The sequence below is a fragment of the Misgurnus anguillicaudatus genome, chromosome 12, assembly GCF_027580225.2.
Source record: "Misgurnus anguillicaudatus chromosome 12, ASM2758022v2, whole genome shotgun sequence".
NCBI classification, from domain to species: domain Eukaryota; kingdom Metazoa; phylum Chordata; class Actinopteri; order Cypriniformes; family Cobitidae; genus Misgurnus; species Misgurnus anguillicaudatus.
The window spans coordinates 32353465-32373509 of NC_073348.2; the positions used below are offsets into that span (position 1 = coordinate 32353465).

The following is a 20045-nucleotide window of genomic DNA, read 5'->3' on the forward strand; positions in this document are numbered from 1 at the left end:
CGCATCCTTCGTAGGATGCACTTCACACACTATAAAATTACGGTGTAAAAAATAGTACATTTATTTAGTGCAGTAAAATAAATTTGATGTACTTCAGCATTTTTTCACCTGGGACATCATTAGCTTAGAAATTAGTATGTGACAAATTGTAAGCATAATATAGTACAATAAAATAAAATAATAAAATAACCACAAAGTCCTGTTGTGTAATATGTTACTTTTTTAATATGATGATGTCTCAAATAATAAATATAAGAGCCGCTCTGTATTCCATGCACTAATGAGAGAATACAATGACACAGTAAGCAGGTTTATGAGGTATTAGAACATGTCACACTACTAAAACACTTCATACTTTTCTTACATTCTGTAACTAATACCAAATCTCCTGTACCGTTTGGCAATTGCTTTACGTAGTAGTACTGTACCACTGAATGAGAGAAATGGAGTAATCACTTTGAACTTTTTCCTGTTGACGTTTGTTTTTCCAAGAGCTGACCCTGTTTTAAGGAATGTTGCTTGTCTTTCCCACAATGCACTTGTGCTTATGTTCGGTATACTTAAAAAGTGTGAAATGGTTAAATGTGTGAATTACATAGTCTAGTTAAGATAAAGAAATATATTGTCGATATCAAAATAATTGAAATTATATTATTTACACAGATTACAAAAAAGGTCCCCATCTCATGTATGGATAAGTTCCATAAGTGTCCAGTACTGTAAGCACAAAGGGAAAATAGTATAGATAGTATTTAGCCCATAAGTATATGAAGCTGGGGCATTTCCAAACGTTTTTGGGAACACTGGTCTGGGATACAAGCAAAAATTTAAACTTCTTGCCTGCTTATTTGCTTTCAGCTACCGAAAAGAGTATAATACTACCAGCTCTGTTTAACATTTTTCACCATGTTTCAAGTAATTCCACAGATTTTCCCTTAAAATTATTTTTTAAAGTTTTTTATGGGCTTGATAACTGACAACTAAATATCAATTATAGCATCTTTGCAGTTTTCTTCTGAAACACATAAGCAATACTGGACCAAGATAAACATTCTAAGGTGCCTCAACAGAAACGAGGATATTTAAACCTGAATAAAAATGAAAAATCTATCCATCATGTATAAATAAATGAAAAAATTATTACAATGACCGTAAATAAACAAGAAACCCCCCTTTCCTGACATAGTCATTTTCCTCTTTGTGCACCATTGTGTGATCGGATTACAAAATGTTTATCGGTCCACTCGGCCGCGATCCGAATCCTCATGAAACCTTCTCCTCTTAATGCTCTTTCCAGTTGCTCCCTTCCCTTCAAGTACTAGAAAGGAGAGAGGAGGGAGCGAACAGTCTCTGTGGAGCAGCCGGAAAAGTCCTCAGACTCGGGCGTGGCGGTGGTTGTTGAGGGGCATGAATTGAGTGTGGGGGCTGGGAGCCCGACGGGCGGTTGGGACGGGTCGAGGTACAGACGGGGTGTAAAGGCTGGGATGTGGAGGCTACAGGTCGGCTGGGTGGTCCGAGGAGCTGCGCTCACATTCTGGTGGCGTCCTCGTCGGAAAATCTGCCTCTCCTTATCAAGAGCGGTGGTCTGAAGAAAAATGGAGAAAACTCAGTCAGACTAAGAAATACATGACTAGTGTTAAAAAGATTCAATAAATAATAATTCTAGTGGTTCTTAACTGATTTCGCTTAAAGGGACATTCCAATTTTTTGAAAATATGCTCACTTCCAGCTCCCCTAGAGTTAAACATTTGATTTTTACAGTATTGGAATTCATTCAGCTGATCTCCGGGTCTGGCGCTACCACTTTTAGCATAGCTTAGCATAATACATTGAATCTAACTAGACCGTTTAGCATTGCGCTCAAAAATAACCAAAGAGTTTTGATATTTTTACGATTTAAAACTTGACTCTGTAGTTTCATCGTGTACTAAGACCGACAGAAAATTAAAAGTTTTAATTTTCCGCCGGTCTTAGTACACGATGTGGAAAAATATTGAAACTTTTTGGTTATTTTTGAGCGCGATGCTAATGGTCTAATCAGCTATGCTAAAAGTGGTACAAGATCGGCTGAATTGATTACAAAATGGTACTAATATACACTCTTTTGGGTACAAAAGTATACTTTTAAAAAGGTACTGTACTGTCCCAGTGACACCTTTGTACCGATAGTATTCAAGAGTGAAGTTGCATTTATTTATTTTTTGACAGCCCTATCAGAAAGAACTGCAGTTTGGTGGGCCATGATCTACCTGTTGAGAACCACTGAACAATACATTAATATGAAAAAATTAACAAACTTAATTCGAATACCTCAAATTGATTGAGATATTCAAATTGGAACAATTAAATTATACACTGAGGGGAAAGGAGAACAGCTTTTTCTAGCTCATGAGAAGCTGATGGGTAGCAAAACAGAAAAAGACATCACAGAGCAGGACACAAGCGGCATACACTGGGAACAATGAGCAAACCAACAGGGAGATAAACGCAATGTGATGCTGAAGTCATACACATGATCTCCATTCGGACTGAGACTTTTTTCACACGCATACACACATAGCAAGACCACAGCAGCAGCCATCTTGGGTGATAACATAAGCTTATTCGGTGTCTGGCATGCCTTGGTAGACACACAAAATTACCTTATCCAGAACATTCCCGGGTTTTGATAGAAATCCAATGACCCTGATCTCTGCATGGAAAAGTCATGGTCGAGCTATATGAAGAAAAATCATTACAGCTCAGTGGATAACATTCATATCACAGCTCAGCTGTTAGTAAAGTGGATTTGAATTGTAGTAGCGTTCGCAAAAGTTAATGTGACACTCCATTTAAAAAAAAGTCTCATTTTCCATCTCCCCTAGAGCTAAACACCCGATTTCCACCGTCTTGGAATCCACCCAGCCGATGTCCGGGTCCGGCTCACTTCTGGCATAGCTTTCTGATTTTCCCTTGGTAACAATAGCAGGAGACTATTTTCAGGCACTGTGTAATATTATTGCGCCTACTGCAACCATGTTACGGCAGCAAAGTCCTTGATTATTACGCCGGAATGAGAGTTATAGTTCTAACCATATCTGCCTAGAAAATCACAACTTTTAATTTTCCGTCAATCTTAGTACACGATGTAACTACAGAAGAGTCAAGTTTTAAATAAGAAAAATATCAAAACTCTTTGGTTATTTTTTAGCGCGATGCTAATGCTCTAATCAGATTCAATGGATTATGCTAAGCTATGCTAAAAGTGGTACCGCCAGACCCAGAGATCGGCCGAATGGACTCCAAAACGACAAAAATCAAATGTTCAACTCTAGGGGAGCTGGAAAATATTTCCAAAATAAGTGGAGTGTCCCTTTAACTCTTCCTCCATTCCTCTCCACTAAGTTGCCAACAGTAAATAACCCCTAGCTGTTAAATATATTCCCTAATCGTAGTTTTCTGCATCCTCACAAAAAATTTTTTCTACCATCAAATCTCACCATTTAAATAAAATTATACCCTAAAAATAGATGTAACATCTGACTCGAGACATAAGAGCAGTGTCTGATCTATGTGTGATCTTACCGTCATAACAGATACTCCAGGAGTGTTGTTGCAGGGTTTGGGGCCTGTGTTAAAGTGCTTCCTGATCTTTCCTGCCACCAACAGATGGTGTTCATTTTCTGACAGACCGTCATTCTGAAATGAAGTTCACAAATGAGGAAATGGCACACAAACCTACAGTAGATACTTATCAAAAATGATGAATCAATCAACTTTTGTATCTTGTGTAATAGATAAGGATGGTATAAAACATGAATTACTTACAGTGACCCAAGGATGTTCAAGCACCTGCAGCGCTGTGTATCTCTGATCTACTTCCACTTGCAGCATAGACACTATTAGCTCCTATAATAAAACATCATAATCCTAAATATTAGAAGTGTACCAGTTACCGACATTTATTAGCCATTTTAATCATTTTAAACCATTACTATATTGGCTATTATAGCATAAAATAAACAAAAAGAATGCACATATAACATATTTAACATTGAGTACACTCAATAATTACTCGATACTTACTTTAGCTGAATCTGATACATTGTCCCAGTATGGAGGAGGAAATTCTAACTGGCCCAGGAGAATCTGATCAAACAAGGCCTCTTGATCTTCTGTACTTCTGAAATACAGAGCGCAACGTCATATAGACATCAACAGGGGGCGCTAGTGTCATTAGGAATCTATACGTTGGCATGAGTTACAAAATAACCACATAGTGGCACCATTTTACATAACCTATGAGGTGTGTAATAGACTTTGTATAATGTAATGAGGTCTCAATTTTCAGATATAATGCAGATAAGATTGTACAGTGTTGAAAAGGTACAGAATTAAAGACATTTTTGGACACTGAACGTACCCACGAAATGGAGGAAAGCCACAGAGGAGAATATACGTGATGACTCCAGCAGCCCAAATATCTACCTTAAGGCCATACCTACAGTAAAGCAAACATAGTTAAACTCCAAATAATGTTATAATAATATGTGACCCTGCCTGGGAGTCATTTTTAGTCATTTACTGTTTCTATATAAAATGTAAAGAACATTCTGTGAAAATATAACCTTGATATCTTTAATATTAACTAGATTGAATTCAGTGACTGAAATCCAACACTGATTCTCCAAATCTCATAATTTGATTATAAGACTTTAGCCACAGACAGGTTCACATATTCATAATTATCATAATATTATGTTTCATAACAATTTTAATAACAACGTTAAAATTCATTCATTGAAATGTGTTAAAATATTCACCCGGTCTCTGCAATAATCTCTGGTGCTACATATGTGGGTGTACCACAGACAGTATATAAGGGCCCGTCTACCACTGTTGCCAAGCCAAAGTCTCCCAGCTTCAGCGATTTACTTCCATCTTGATGTTCATACACCTGTGAATCAATAAAAAAATGTTTTTAAAATGTGGTCCAACACAACATATAAAGCAATCTTTGAAATGTATATATCCAAGTTTTTCTACACTGACAGAAAAATGGTCCCTAGCTGGCACTGGTGTCTCAAGATGCACACCAGTATAGTTTTTTGTAAGGTTTGTTAAATGTCCTAATATAACCTAGTCCTGGATTAATCTAAACCCTGCCCCTTAAAGAGACAATTCCATCAGCTCCCCTAGAGTTAAACCTTTTATTTTTACAGTTTTGGAATCCATTCAGTTGATCTCCGGGTCTGGCGCTACTACTTTTAGCATAGCTTAGCACAATCCATTGAATCTGATTATTAGCATCGTGCTAAAAACCAAAGATTTTCGATATTTTTCCCATTTAAAACGTGACTCCTCTGTAGTTACACTGTGTACTAAGACCGACATTAAATTAAAAGTTGTGATTTTTTTAGGCAGATATGTCTAGGAACTATACTGTCATTCTGGCGTAATAATCAAGGACTTTACTGCTTTAAAATGGCTGCAGCAGGCGTAGTGATATTACGTAGTGCCCAAAAATAGTTCCCTAATTTTCTTTCAATAGCAGGGGATTATTTTCGGGTGCTGCGTAATATCATTGCTTAGTACACGATGTAACCACAGAAGAGTCAAGTTTTGAATAGAAAAAATATCGAAATTCTTTGGTTATTTTTTAGCGCGATGCTAATGGTCTAATCAGATTCAATAGATTATGCTAAGCTATGCTAAAAGTGGTAGCGCCAGACCTGGAGATCAGCTGGATGGATTCCAAAACGATAAAAATCAAATGTTTATCTCTAGGGGAGCTGGAAAATTAGCATATTTTAAAAAAAGTTGAATGTCCCTTTAATGTCTATGCCCTAAAATTCACAGATGCTGAAAAGGGAACTGCATCTTCTCCCAGCATGAATCCATCCAGCCCCTACAACCGGTTAGAGGGGTTTCTGTTTGTTATATAACAGCCAAAACAGCCTCTTCTGCACTACAAGTTCCTGGCACACTTGAGATGTATGCTTCCAGTCACAAGCGATTATCTTTAACACACAGCGAGTGCATCTGCTAGCCAGTAGACAAGTCCCATTGTTCGCTGAAGTGCAATGAAGCTGACTGAATTTGATCAAGAGGGCATGAATTTGCCCCATCCAATGCCGGCGGACAAATCTGCCCTGTCTTCGACCACACAAGCGGTGGGTGCAATGTTCCAATGTATATCAGAATGGTCAATACATCCGCCTGTTTACCAAAGAGAAACCATTGAAAATGGCACATATGGGTGTAGGAGCGCATCTAATCTCAACAGCCCTCGATAGAAAAAGAAGCAGAGAATGAGCCATACACTATTGATTCATAAGGATGTCTGGTACAAGGTTCTTAGGAGAACAGTACAGTCTGTGAACTGTCAACTCGTGAGTCACGTCACACTTCTTCCGCTGTACAAGCGATATCACAGTCAGTCATTCAGTAGGTGTCTGGTCTAGACTCAGTCACAAAGAGCTTTGAGCAATCATCTATCTTTCTTCAATCACACACATATCGTACAAAACATCATCTTGTCATCTTCCCCTACAAACACACACTCACATTTGAGATGAGACTACCTGCTGTTCGCGAAATATCACCAGCATTAGGACGTGCTAACTTTGTGATTCAATGGTGACATGTGTTCGATGATCACATGGGGGGTGCGCTCAGTATGTCATTCCTAGAAGCACAGTTTGGTGTGAAAATGGGATGGAAGGAACAATGAAATGAAAGAGGAAGACACATGGTGCCAAAAATGTTGAGATCTTACCAAAAGGTTCTCTGGCTTGATGTCTCTATGGACGATGTTAAGGCTGTGTAAATACTTGATAGCGTTGGTTAGGTTGTACAACATGCCACTGGCGTCTCGCTCAGTGTATCTGTTGGCGGAAGTGATAGCATCAAAAAGATCTCCTCCCTGTGGACCAACAAGAATCATCAATGTAGATCAAGTACAGACCAAAGCAGACGTGATTTTAGTAGACGTGATTTTGATTCAACGAATTTGCCACACAGCACATACGAGTTGCTATAAGATTTAGGTGCTGCAAACTGTGCAAGATAAAGTTGAATACTTAGGGTTTGGGTTTAAATATGAAATAAGTTAGTAGGTTTTATGAATGGCACCGTCCTAGTGTTTAAACTTTGCTGCTTGGTAAGGCACTAAAAGCAGCATTCCCACATACCCAGCAAGAGAATCGCTATCTACCTCACAAGAGTTTTCTTGAGGTCGGTTGTTGATATATAGCGAGAGGAAGTTTGCAATGGCCTGGTTTGCCGGCTGAAGTCGGAAGCACCTCAAAGAGTCGAGTAAGTGGAACAGAAGCTTAAAATAACACTTGGTTCAACCAAGCCAGCGCAACAACACAGAGCGGACATTACATGGACCAACCAACCAAGAGCAAAATTACTTTGAATCTCTTAAATATGTGACCTATTCCTGTGAAATCCAGGCTAAAGTCTTACGATCAAATTTCAAATCGTATTTGTTTTCACCTTTGGTTTGAATAGATATCCCACAATCACACGTTTACTGTGATGCCTCCCTTAACAAGCTCCATGACCAGGTAGAGTTCACTATAGGTTTCCATCTCCTCGATCAACAACACAATGTTGGGATGTTTCACTCTTCTCAGGATGTCCACCTCATTTTGGATCATATGCTCCTGTATGGCACAAAAGATTGTAGTAGAAAGATATCTTAGTTTAATTTGATCAAAGCTCGTAAGTGTGAAAAGAAAACATTTTGTAACATGCTCCTTACCTTTCCTCTGCATTTGCCTTTGTTGATGATCTTCAGAGCGTACGCTCTGCCAGTCGAATGCTCCACACACTCGTGGACCACCGCAAAGTTCCCGTCCCCGATCATTCGGCCAACTTTATACCGATCTGAAATTGAGCTTGGAACGGTTGGGATCTGTGTCTCGTCCACGGGCTCAGCTGCTGGGAATAAGACAATTTGAGATTAATGGTTTCATGACCAAAGCCCAAAGAAAAAGAAACCATGGAAAATTGCGTTCAACAGTATCTGCCTCACACTATTGATTTAAAAAAATGTGTTACATTCAGCTGTGTTAAAAGTCATTAAAGTGAGAATTACTGGTGTGCGTAATGCATTTCTATGCAATTCCTTTAACTGAAGTGTTTCTTTTTAGCCTCTACTACAGACAGGCTTTAGAGATGAAAGAGCTTTATTTGGTGACACTGAACAATTAAGGTTTTGTGTAATTAAAGCTTTCTTTTTAATAAATCCAGAAACCTCTCATACTTGCTTGGGAAAATATTGTTTTTGAACTCTGGTTAGACACAAAAATATACCCACATTCTCCACCATTAAGTGTGAATGTACTTAAACTGTTATTCAGTTTAAGATAGTCATAGCTTTTTAGTAGGGTTTGGTTGCTCTTGTCAAAGACCAGGATGAGTGTCTAAACAAGCTGAAAGACCATTAAAGACCAGCATACCATAATTTATCTGGTTTAAGCTGTTTATTTAACTGGCTAAGGAACATTTGTCCATATATCATACTTTGAAACATGATGGCCTGACATCTTACCATCACTCACGGGTCCTTCCTCCTCATCCATACTGCAGACTTTGGTAGAAGCCAATGAGAGCGAGGAACCACTTTGCTGGGATCCCTGTGTAAAGAAAAAGGTTCCCTTTAAACCTGGAAGTAAATGGACCTTGTGGTAGGTAAAACCGTACTTCAGAAACCCCAGAAAACCATGTAACTAGGAAAAATATGAAACCTTTTCACTGTAGTCTAGCTTTCTACCTGCCCATGATAGCCTCAGCTCCACCTGTATTGTTCCTGTGAGGACAGCACGCTTGGGACCATGTTCACTCTCACTTTAAAACATAGCAGCACTGCATTAAGACAAAGACAGTTAGCACATTGGTGCTTTTCCCGGTTGCCATGGCACCCACAACTGTAAGTTACTGGCTGGGCTGTAAATTGGTTTTCTCTCCCGTCCGCCGCCAGTCAGGGTGCAGGGACCCTTTCGGGTCCAGGCGGATAGTAATTGGAAAGATGTCTCGAAGTGCTCTACGCTCTTCTGACTACTGAGAAAACTCAGTGGATTTGATTGGACAGTGGTGGCATACAAGCGTGCCCTGGTTGAACCTCAGAGGGATGAAAACAGTGAGTGGGGTTGCTAATAGCGAGGACGGAGCGTAAATCTACCTAGACAAAGCGATGCACGGGTCAGGGTGGGTTTGTACTATTACATGCGCTGATAATGTCAATTTGAGTAGATATGTAAGAGACGAGCAAGGTAGGGCTGTTTAAGTGTAATCAGTTTCGACTGAAGAGCGAGTGTTTGTCAGTCTGTGTATGCGTGTGTTGCAGCATCCTTTTCTATTTCATTCAGATCACAGTTTGTCCTGCCGGTATTAAAACTCTTGTTGCCATGGAAACTGTTGGAGTGTTAGAGTGTGCGGCACTAATAATATTTTCCCTCCGCGAGACAGGATGCAGCCACAGACACATGCCCATATAAGGCCTGTTTCCTGCCTGAATGTTGGGTCATATCACTTGTCCTAATTGGTTGGATTGCTCAGGACCGACAGCAAACAGATTACTCACAACAACAGCACAGAGAAATAATGAATAATGTGACTATGAAATGAAGCATGCAATTGTTAGTATTTATTCTGGTGTTTAATATTAGAAAAATAAACATGTATGAGCATGTGTATGGTGGTTGAATTCTTGCACACTAATTACAAAATTACTTCAATGACTTGATGGGCAAATTTAATCCAACACCAAGAAAGTGCATTACTATTCCCATCACAGGATAAAAACTACCTCCCTGCTACAGCGTTGTCCTCTCTCTGGATCTCTGATTTTCGGGAAACAGCTGTGGAGACGGTAAACCGTCTGTAGCTGCAGCTTCATTAAAACCAATGAGTGAAAATGATTTGGAGACTCATACGAGTCACTTGAGGACATTTTGTAATTACACCTGTAATCTAATTCTGTAACCAACTGCTTTCATTTGCTTTTCCAATACATTGGCTTACTTTGCACAGGCATAAAACAAATCATCCATGTTTGTTTTGGCATCTGTGATATCTGAGATAAACCAAATAATCCAAATAAACAGAGAACAAATTGTGTTTAAGAAGTACAAACAGCCAGACAAGATCATATTAAGATAAATCGACTTACAGTATTGTTTAATGTATAATGAAAATGTAATCATAGTACATACATGATGGAATGGTTTCATGACATGATTTAAAATGAAAAATAAAGAAAATTCTAGACGAACAACATAAAAAATAATGACAAGACGTTGACATGATCTTCTCTATTTCTATAAGTGATATATATGCGAAATATATATCAATATGCAAAAATTATACAAAACTATTAAAAAACAGAAACATGAAAACTACATGAGTGACATAATGGAATGACAGTAAAGAATACATAATGAATCATAATTAAAAGTGATGAAAACACAAAACATTGAGAATCAATGAAATTTTTGAGTTTATGTAGATATATAAAACAAAAATAAAACCATAAACCAAATTTCACATGCAATGAAATCATTGGAAGACGTTGATGTATTTTTACATGAATGTTAATGGAATGAATGACAACAGACATGCACACATACACAATGTCATTTAAACCCACAAACAAAACCCCAAAGAAAATTGTGAAGAGCATGCAACCCAACAGACAAAGTCTGAGTCTGATATCATTTGATGGAGACTATATTTATGAACAAAGATAGACTGAACGATGACCTTACTTTCCGTGTTATACAACATGCAAAAATGCCCCACCTATTTAACCAAGTAAAAGTATTTTCTATCCTTGTATTATAATGATATTTTAGTATATGAAATTTCTGACTTTGACAAAGTGCCTTTTTCTCAAGCATTGGGACAGATTAATGAGTTGTGTAATGGTTGCTTTTACATTAAAGTCCCTACATTAAGACAATTCTTATTTTTAAATGTAATATTGCAGTGTTTATTATAAATAATTTATATGTGGCCTGTTTTTATTTTAAATAGTTTATATAAGTCCTTTTTTTAAATGTTTGCTCTTATAAACTTCAATCAAAATCAAAATCTCAAAAGCCACGCCCACTTTTTTACCTCGCAAAATATTCAGTTTCACTCGGAAATTCGTCACGACACAAAAGTAGTAGATTGCGAATTCTGGTTCATGGGGACTTTAAATATGTATTTGTCACCATAGCATAAAACGTATGTGATCCATATTTTCCCCCAGGGGAATTGAGAGATTATGGACCGAAAATGAGATGAAAGTGGGGATTTGCCAAAGGACACAGAGGCTGCGCACACACATACACTATAAGTGGGTCATACATTAAACATGCAAAATCATATGCAAATCACAACTTGGGCTTAAATGGCAAGGCAATCAATATTAATTCAATATAAATGGTTAAATCGTTCAGTTTTTAATTGAATGCAGTAATGCATTTTAAAACGGTAGAAATATCATTAATATTTTCATATTTTATATGTAAATTTTCATTTAATATAAAAGGACTGCTTTACTATTTTACTATATAGGGTGGTTTTACTATATCTTGCTTGTCTCAAAGTCACAAAGCTACAACATTTTAAGACTCATGTAAATTCATAAGCTAGATAAAGAATTGACATCTGAAACATTTTTCCGAGAACATTCCGTTATTTTGCATTTGTATCATATTTATGCAAATGTTCCCCTTCATTCACAGAACTCTACTGGGGGACTTTCAAAGCCTGACCCACTTATGCAGGAGATGGTTGCAAAGACGTTGAGTTGCGTCTTTGCTTTGGGCAGATCTGACTGTCCCAAATTAACATTCTGCAACAGTAGAGAGCAGAGTCAAGCCACAGAGAGATCATCCAACATTCAGAGCTCATGCAGCTGTGCGAGATTAATGGAAAAGTAGTTTTTTTCTAGCGGGAGTAGGGTGAAATCAAAGAACCGAGTGCTTTTGTCTCTCCACGAGCACAATTGAATCGGTTTGGAGGGACTTTTGTTAAAAGTCAGCCTTTTTCACAAGAGGAAGTTTATCTATACTTTCATGACTAAAGGCAGCGAGAACATGACCTAAACCAGTATTCCCAAATGTTCCCATTTATAGTCAAAGTAAAATTCCAGTTCAGTGGTGGCCAAGAGATTCTGATTCATCTATACTGGGTCAATATCGGCACGTGATATAATTGAGCAACTCAACATGTGTACTGGACTGTAACATCTACCCTGATTAATGTTTCTCATGAAGAAATCAGGAAAAATGCACCAAAGCCTTATAGCTTATATTAAAGGGACATTCCAGTTTTTGAAAATATGCTCATTTTCCAGCTCCCCTCCCGTAGTGATATTACGCACTGCCCGAACATAGTCCCTGCTATTTAAAGTAACCAAGGGGACTATTTTCGGGCAGTGCGTAATATCGCTACGCCTGCTGCAGCCATGTTACATCAGCAAAGTCACTGATTATTACGCCAAAATGAGAGTATAGTTCCTAGCCATATCTGCCTAGAAAATCGCAACTTTTAATTTTCCATCGGTCTTAGTACATGATGTAACTACAGAAGAGTCTCTCTAGTTATTTTTTTAGCACAATGCTAATGCTGTAATCAGATTCAATGGATTGTGCTAAGCTATGCTAAAAGTGCTAGCGCCAGACTTGGAGATCAGCTGAATGGGTTCCAAAATGGTAGGAATCAAATGTTTAACTCTAGGGGAGCTGGAAAATGAGCCTACCCCCAAAAAAAAGTGAAGTGTCCCTTTAAATGCTCAATATCGAAGCTGGATAGAGAAGCTTTGACTGCATTAAACCTTTTTGCATTAGTCTCTCAGATCACAGGATCAAGGACACTTGGTCACACACACACACACGTGACTCCTACTTAATAAACCACAGACTTTCTAATGAGTTGCATGCTCCTTTAACAGCGTATATTGTATATTCACTACTCATAGCAGTATCAATGACCACATACACACTGCAACAAAAAAATAAAAAAAAATCTAGATTTGTGCACAGCGTGTTTGGTTATCTAAGGGAGTGACAACTTCACTGTTTCACTCTGGAAAAAGAAGCGATAAACAGATTTACATTAAATCTACGTAAAAAAGAAAACTAATCAAGTTATGATGTAACTAAAAATGCATCTGAGCTGTGTCACTTTTACAACTGCAATGCAAGTAGTTGTTCAGATCATTGGACACATAATAGAAAGTGGACTTTGGGTTGTCTGAGGGTAACCCCCTTGCTTTTTACAAAAAAAATGGATGTTTCTTCTCCAATTGGGCAGCGAGTCCCATCCACACAAGAATCAGTAACAAAACCTGATTTTAATTTTTCCGACTTTTAAAACTAAATAGTGCTGCCTCATGACCAGTCGCGACCAATCGTTTGCAGAACAAAAGTTCCTTTCACACAATCCATGTGGATGTACTGTGTATAATAATTACACACACAGACACGCATGTATATAATTAAGAAACATTTGCATGTGTATATACATGTTTATATTTATATATAATCTATATTATATATAAATATAAATATTTATTATATAAATATATATTTTTTTTTATTATACATGTATGTGTGTGTATTTATATAAACCTAATTATTATACACAGCACACACACATATATCATGTAAACAAAAACATTTATTCTGCAAACGATTAGTCGCGACCAACCGTGAGGCAGCACTAAAACTAAAGGTACAAAAGCTGTCACTAGGGCTTTAAAAAGGTCCTAAATGTACCATTTAAGTACAAATATGTGCCTTTTAGGTACCAATACGCATCTTTGAACTACCAATATGTACCTTTGAAGTACTACAAAGGTGTACCTTTTTGAAAGAGTACTGTCCCAGTGACAGCTGTTGTACCTTTATTTCTGAGAGCACTGTCAAAAATAAAGGTAAAAAAGCTGTCACTGGGGCAGTACCCTGTACAAAAATGTCCTAATATGTACCATTTAGGTACAAATATCCATCTTTGAACTACCAATATGTACCTTTGAAGTACTAATATGCACTCTTTGGGTACAAAGGTGTGCCGTTTTGAAAGGGTACTGTCCCAATGCAGCTTTTGTACCTTTATTTCTGAGAGTGTAGAACCTTGCAGTGTGTATGAAGACAATGTTTCATCGTGAATGCTGACCTATACAACAAATAAAAGTCATTCTCAATTAACAATTCATCTGGCCTCCCATGCATAAAATGTGAAGGATAGAAACTGTGCAAAAATCTCAATAGTGGAGGCCCGGCACCATTCTTTCTTGCTAGGGATTGACTGTGAATTTTAGTGCCACTTAGGGAAAGTTAAGCTGTCGTGTCAATGTCCACCTTGTCCGTTTCCTAAGAACATAGATAGAGTGTGTTATGCAAAGCCTGACATTGTGTTGGAAGGAAATAAGATGTGCTAGACCAAAACTAGGACCATATACTGGTTTAGCCTAAATGAAGACTTTGTATAGTTGTGGTTCAGATGGGAAATTGAGTTAAGAATTGGGTTTACATGACGGATGATATCAATCCCCACAGCAGGTAAGCAGGTATGTGTGCTTAGATTGCCAAAACTGGGTGTGTTTGTTTAAAATGATAGTGTGGATGCCATCTTACCCCGTGTTTGATCAGGTTCCCCGGGCTGGCAGGAGACGGACTGGGCGATTTTGCAGAATGAGGTGTGGACAGGTGATTGGCCGATGTCCCATTTACTAAACAGGAAGATGGAAAAATGTAAGTTTGCTTTAATTTATAAAAAAAAGTTTGTGAATGAAGCTGAGAAAAGCCACAGCAGGCAGCCAGCAATCTTATATTCAAATAGTGAGAATTTCAAAAGCATGTCTGTGAGTTAGAAGAAAAGAAATCGCCCACACAGCTGCTCCCGCTTCCTACACTCGCATCCCAACAACAAATTCTCTTCGGATACAAAGCAACACGCTGTGACACAAATCCCTCCATTTCTACAGATTCACATCAAAGGCCCATCAGTCACAGTTCAATCGTTCTGAAGCACCGGATGTTCAGACAACACCAGGCTCATTCATATTCACAGGCCATTATTTCCTGAATTAGGATGGGAATCATCCCTTGTCAGTTTGGGCTACTGTGTTACCAGGACACACAAAAAAAATGTGTCAAGATCCCTTACAAAGCAGCAATTCATAAAGAACAGGAAATTGAAGGAGGTCAAAGAAAGAAAGAAGGGAATAAGGCAACGAATCTACATATTTTCACCTTACCATATACCATGTTGTATTATTATTCACTTTAAAACTTGAATAAAAGCAGCAGATATGAATGTAAGTAATGGTCAAAACTTGTGACGTTTAGACACACTAACAGTTAAAATATTAATGTATTTGGCAGAGTCCACCGCGAATTACAGTTTATATAATTAATATTTCAAAATATTGAATATGAACTTCTCCTAAACAATTATTTTTGGCCCTACACATTAATAATAAATGATTAACAATATTAGCATCCGCACCTTGACAAACAGCACATCGATAACCTACCTGTAACTCATGGATAAAAATAATACAAATCCACATCGCATCAAAATTAAATAAACACCATTATCAAAATCTTCCGAGGTATCCGGAGAAGAGGTCGCATACCTTCGTATTGCAGCATGTTGAGTACACAGTGGCAGTAAAGCAGCGGTGCAGCAGCTCTCACCGAGCGCAAATCAATGAATGAAATAACTGAGAGAGAGGAGACGAGTAGAGAGCGTGAGCCGCTGCGCGCTCATTGGCCCGCCGTCTGCTTGCGTAGCTCTGACGCGCGCCTGTGCCTGTAGTGGGCGGAGCGTTGGCGCCGAGGTAATGGTGGAAAAGCGCCGAATATTCTCACCGACAGACCTTTAATGGCTCTCGTACCGCGGTCAGACACAAACCAAAACAAAGACACAAACTACTAGCGTATGTAAATGGGATATAATGATGTCTGAAGTCCTACACCACGTGAGCAATTTATGGTAGTGAAAAACGTACAATTCTATCCCACATTAAAATGATCAGTGAATTGATCGGTTGTCGTATACTGTAGTAATATATTATTTACTATGATATAAGATTAAGATCTCTATAGTATTTAGCTGAATGTTAATACAGTTACTTATAGTAGGGCTAATTATTAAAGTATACAACAGTATTTTTTCATGTGGGATCTGCTGTCTTTGTTATATTTATTTCGTTACCCGCCTGAAATAGGTACTACTACTTCTACACAACAGTTCTAATGTTTTCCATTACGAATTAACTACCATCTGTTTACCTTTAAAGATTTAACGCTGTTTACTTGGTCCCAAGACTCTATAAAATGCTGGGTTATTTTAAACCCAGTTTCCACTGTAAAAACTTTCTCGTTTCACTTAAGGCTGCGTTGTTTGTGTAACTAGAAGGATCCCTTGACCAAAACACAATATAATATACATAACTTTATTATCAGTGATGTATAAAGACCTTAAACAATAAACTATTATGTTTAAATTACCTCAGAATGAGCCGTGTTTATCTACATACAACGCGGGTCCTTCTTCTTCTTCTTTTCGTTTAATGGCTGCTCACTCCTTGGGAGTATTACTGCCACCTACTGTATAACTTGCGCATATGTGTAATGGATCTGAATTGTGAAAAAAAAAAACACCCCAGAGGATCCGAGCCCAAGCTTCAGCTGACGCTGTCGCGGGTCCACTTACATGGAAGCAGCAATAAATGGACAAGCTGCTTTAAAGAGTGTGTTTGGTCCCTACGTTGGCCGTTTCTCAATCCGAAGGGTGCAGCCTTCTGAGGTCGGATTTGCAGGCTGCCAACGTCATCAAGGCAGTCTCTTTCAGAACATTAACAATTTTAATGTTATCTAATATTCTTAGTAAATAGTAAATTGTTGTAATATGCTTATAACTTGCGAATGTAATGCTCAGTTAACTTAAATAAACCAGGCTTGATGACGTATGCAACCTCGGGAGGCTGCAGCCTTCGGTCCGAGAAACGGCCGTTGTCTCAGACGTTTGTTTGTCCTGTTGCGGCTACCATTTGCGTTTTGAAATTGAGGAGTGAGCTTTTGGTTGCAATTCGTAATTTCCCCACTAGATGCCGATAAAATTTACACATCACCTTTTTGTAAGTATAATCAACTTGAATTTACAATTCATTTAAACTTTCTTACTAGTGAGAAGTTGCTATAAATAAAAAACCCAACTTCAAACGATCTAATCAATTTTCGATGGACGAATTCAAGTCCAGCCCTACCTTTTTTCATTACAGAAATCCTCTTACTCGGATATACGTCACCACGGGGAAAATCAGACAATCTTTACTTCCGTATCATGGCGACTTTAAATTAACCCAGAAAATGTTTATATACCACCCAGCATTGTCCCCTTTTGACCCAACGGCAGGTTGAAAATATCACAGCATTTTTTTAACTGTATCCACCGTAAAACATCCCATCAATAGAAGCCAACACATTACCTGTGGAGACCAACAAATACCATTTTATTTCCACTAAAACCCAATACAGATCCCATTATAACCATTAAATCCATTTGAATTTCTGTGATGATGTCTCATTTTAGCAGGGTAGTTATTTAGTCATTTCAACATGGAAGAAATATTAAAATGTCTGTGAAAGCACATTGGGACCATGACATATATGGTGTTTTAAGAGAACAGACAATTCTGCTCTCCCATTAGAGATGTCAACACGTCTTGATGTTTTAAATAAAGCATTCTTTAAAGGGATAGTTCACCCAGAAATGAAAATTCTGCCATTTTACTCACCCTCATGTTGTTACACACCTGTATAACATTTTTTGTTCTGATGACCACAAAGGAAGATAATTTTGAGGAATGTTTGAAACCAAACCTGTCATAAGCCCCAATGACTTCCATAGTAGAAAAAAAGAATAATATGGAAGTGAATGAGGCTCATGATGGGTTTGGTTTTAAACATCCCTCAAAATATCTTCCTTTGTGGTCATCAGAACAAAGAAATCTACACAGGTACATAAGAGTGAGTAAATGATGACAGAATTTTCATTTTTGGGTGAACCATCTCTTCAAATGAAATTTGGCCAATTACAAACAATCTTTGTACTGAAGAGTTTTGAAGTTACACCAAAGTTCTGTTTAGTATGCATTGTAGTGTGTGTTTGACTATGTGTCAGACTGGGGCAAAGAAGTACACTCATTAGCACCATCTGTGGTGTTTCATTAATATGATGTGTGTGATGCTTCACACACTGACATCACCATTTTATTTTTGGGGTCAGTTCTCCAACACGTTCTTCAAGTTCCCTAGCAAAAATGGCAACAACTGAGCAGAGGTGAAAAACCCCAGCGGTGTAAGAACTTGTCCTTTGATCGCTCTGTTTATTGATCTGAACTTTAAAAGACGTCTTGAAAAGTAGCGTGAATAAGCACCGTGCATAATAATGGATTTTTAGGTGTTAATCCCAAGAGGATATATATATAAGCAAAGTGTGTGAGAGAGGCTGTTGAGCCTGTTTACATGCACCCTATGAATTTCTCAATGCATTTTGTTTATAACACAAACCCGAAGCTGAATCCTCTCGTACAGTACCAATATACATAAGCTCGCACATCTTTAAAACAGATGCAGCCTTGGAGGATGTTACAGCACTGTAGGAGACTGCTGGGAGCAGACATAATTTATGTATGGGATTTTGAATGAGCAGAAAGGATGGATTTTAAGACACATATAAATTTAGATTCACTGGACTTTGTAAATCTGCTCTTGTGTAAAATGTTCATCTGTGGGAAGATGGATTCAGTGAAATGACCTCTCATTCTTTCTCTCACTCTCCGCTGTTTTGCACCAGGTGCAGTTGAGTTTGTTGTTTGCATCTGACCCTCTGTCCATAACTGAAAGCAAGGATATGTTCTGTAAAAGCGGCACAGCGTCCCCTCACATGCCCCCTGTCCTGATCTAACACTTTTACAAAAGCTGAAAGGTAGCAGTAAAGCTTATGTGGTGAGTATGACTGACTTGTGCTGAGAGTTTTTCTCTTTTATTATACATTGCATAATATCATTTTCTTATAAGGAATTACTTTAAATGTAAATTTTCACATTAAATTTGTTGTAACCTTCAGAATTTAACAAATTAACCAATTATGTACTAGAATCCATATTTTATTCATCACTCAATATAAATATTAAATTAGTATATTATTAAAGTTATGTATTATTTAATATATATTATTATATATACATAATCCATATTCTGTTCCTCTTCTTGGGCTCTGAGAGCTCAATACCGAGCACATTTAAGTACATTCAAGCAAGCGGCTCTGTCTCACACTGGATATTATTTTTAATGAAATTTCTATTTAGGGTGCTGGATCTATGTGATATGCCAGACAGGGGAGCGGACCAGGAGACAGCGGTACAAGACACCCTGAGCAAAAAGAACCACCTACAAGGAATTTTTATCAGTGACTACCAATGCATCAAGTGAAATCGAGCATCACAACATTATGTGTATAGAAAAAAATGATTAAGAACATAACAGTACAGGGTCTGAAGCGTTTACAAGTATCCATTTACGTAGGTTGAAAACTCCAGAGTAGTAGGATGCCAGGCATAACCGTAGCAAAAGTAATGCATTTTAAAGGGACAATAAGTAGGATTTTAAATATTGATTCAAATTCAATGTCTTTATTCATAAATATGTCCTCGGTGTCAAATGACCTCTGCCAACGATCTGACTTTTCTTTGTAAGCTTAGAATTCTTCTCTTTACTTACACTGAACGGGTAAGTCCAAGGAGGCTTCCATGTCATTTCGCCATATTGATAAACTATAATAGCAGAGAGGGACAAAAAGCACTAGCCTACGGCAACACATTTCCACAACGCGTTTTCTATCGGAACACGTGAACCAGCTAAAACGGACAAGGAGATCAGTGATTACATAACGGCTACCGTAGTTGCAACGCGCATTTGGAAAAGCGAGGCGCTAGAGAGCACTATTCGTTTGAATGCAAAATACAATTTCACCACTAGATGGGGGTA

General features: G+C 38.0%; 1 protein-coding gene and 1 long non-coding RNA gene across 10 annotated transcripts in view; one reads left to right on the forward strand and one right to left on the reverse strand.

Annotated features, from left to right (window-relative positions):
- Positions 1 to 202: 202 nt before the first annotated feature.
- The window catches only part of dclk1a (doublecortin-like kinase 1a), a 42215-nt gene continuing 22372 nt past the window's right edge, over positions 203 to 20045 (reverse strand). For 2 of the 9 annotated variants that reach the window (XM_073874409.1, XM_073874407.1), the window contains 11 exons: positions 14622 to 14716; positions 8543 to 8627; positions 7751 to 7926; positions 7529 to 7652; positions 6758 to 6900; positions 4803 to 4936; positions 4403 to 4480; positions 4066 to 4162; positions 3808 to 3888; positions 3565 to 3678; positions 203 to 1585 (listed from right to left, as the gene is read on the reverse strand). In XM_073874409.1, coding sequence (XP_073730510.1) covers positions 1319 to 1585; positions 3565 to 3678; positions 3808 to 3888; positions 4066 to 4162; positions 4403 to 4480; positions 4803 to 4936; positions 6758 to 6900; positions 7529 to 7652; positions 7751 to 7926; positions 8543 to 8627; positions 14622 to 14716 — 1394 coding nt within the window. In that variant the 3' untranslated portion in view covers positions 203 to 1318. Of the gene's footprint in view, positions 1586 to 2642; positions 2717 to 3564; positions 3679 to 3807; positions 3889 to 4065; positions 4163 to 4402; positions 4481 to 4802; positions 4937 to 6757; positions 6901 to 7528; positions 7653 to 7750; positions 7927 to 8542; positions 8628 to 9663; positions 14358 to 14621; positions 14717 to 15625; positions 15853 to 20045 lie in introns of those variants that run through there. The other 7 variants (XM_055208088.2, XM_055208086.2, XM_073874411.1 and 4 more) reach the window with 6 other exon arrangements.
- On the forward strand, positions 15838 to 19741 carry LOC129446787 (uncharacterized). Its single transcript, XR_008645271.2, has 3 exons — positions 15838 to 15984; positions 18853 to 19004; positions 19367 to 19741. It is a non-coding gene; the product is annotated as an uncharacterized lncRNA (long non-coding RNA).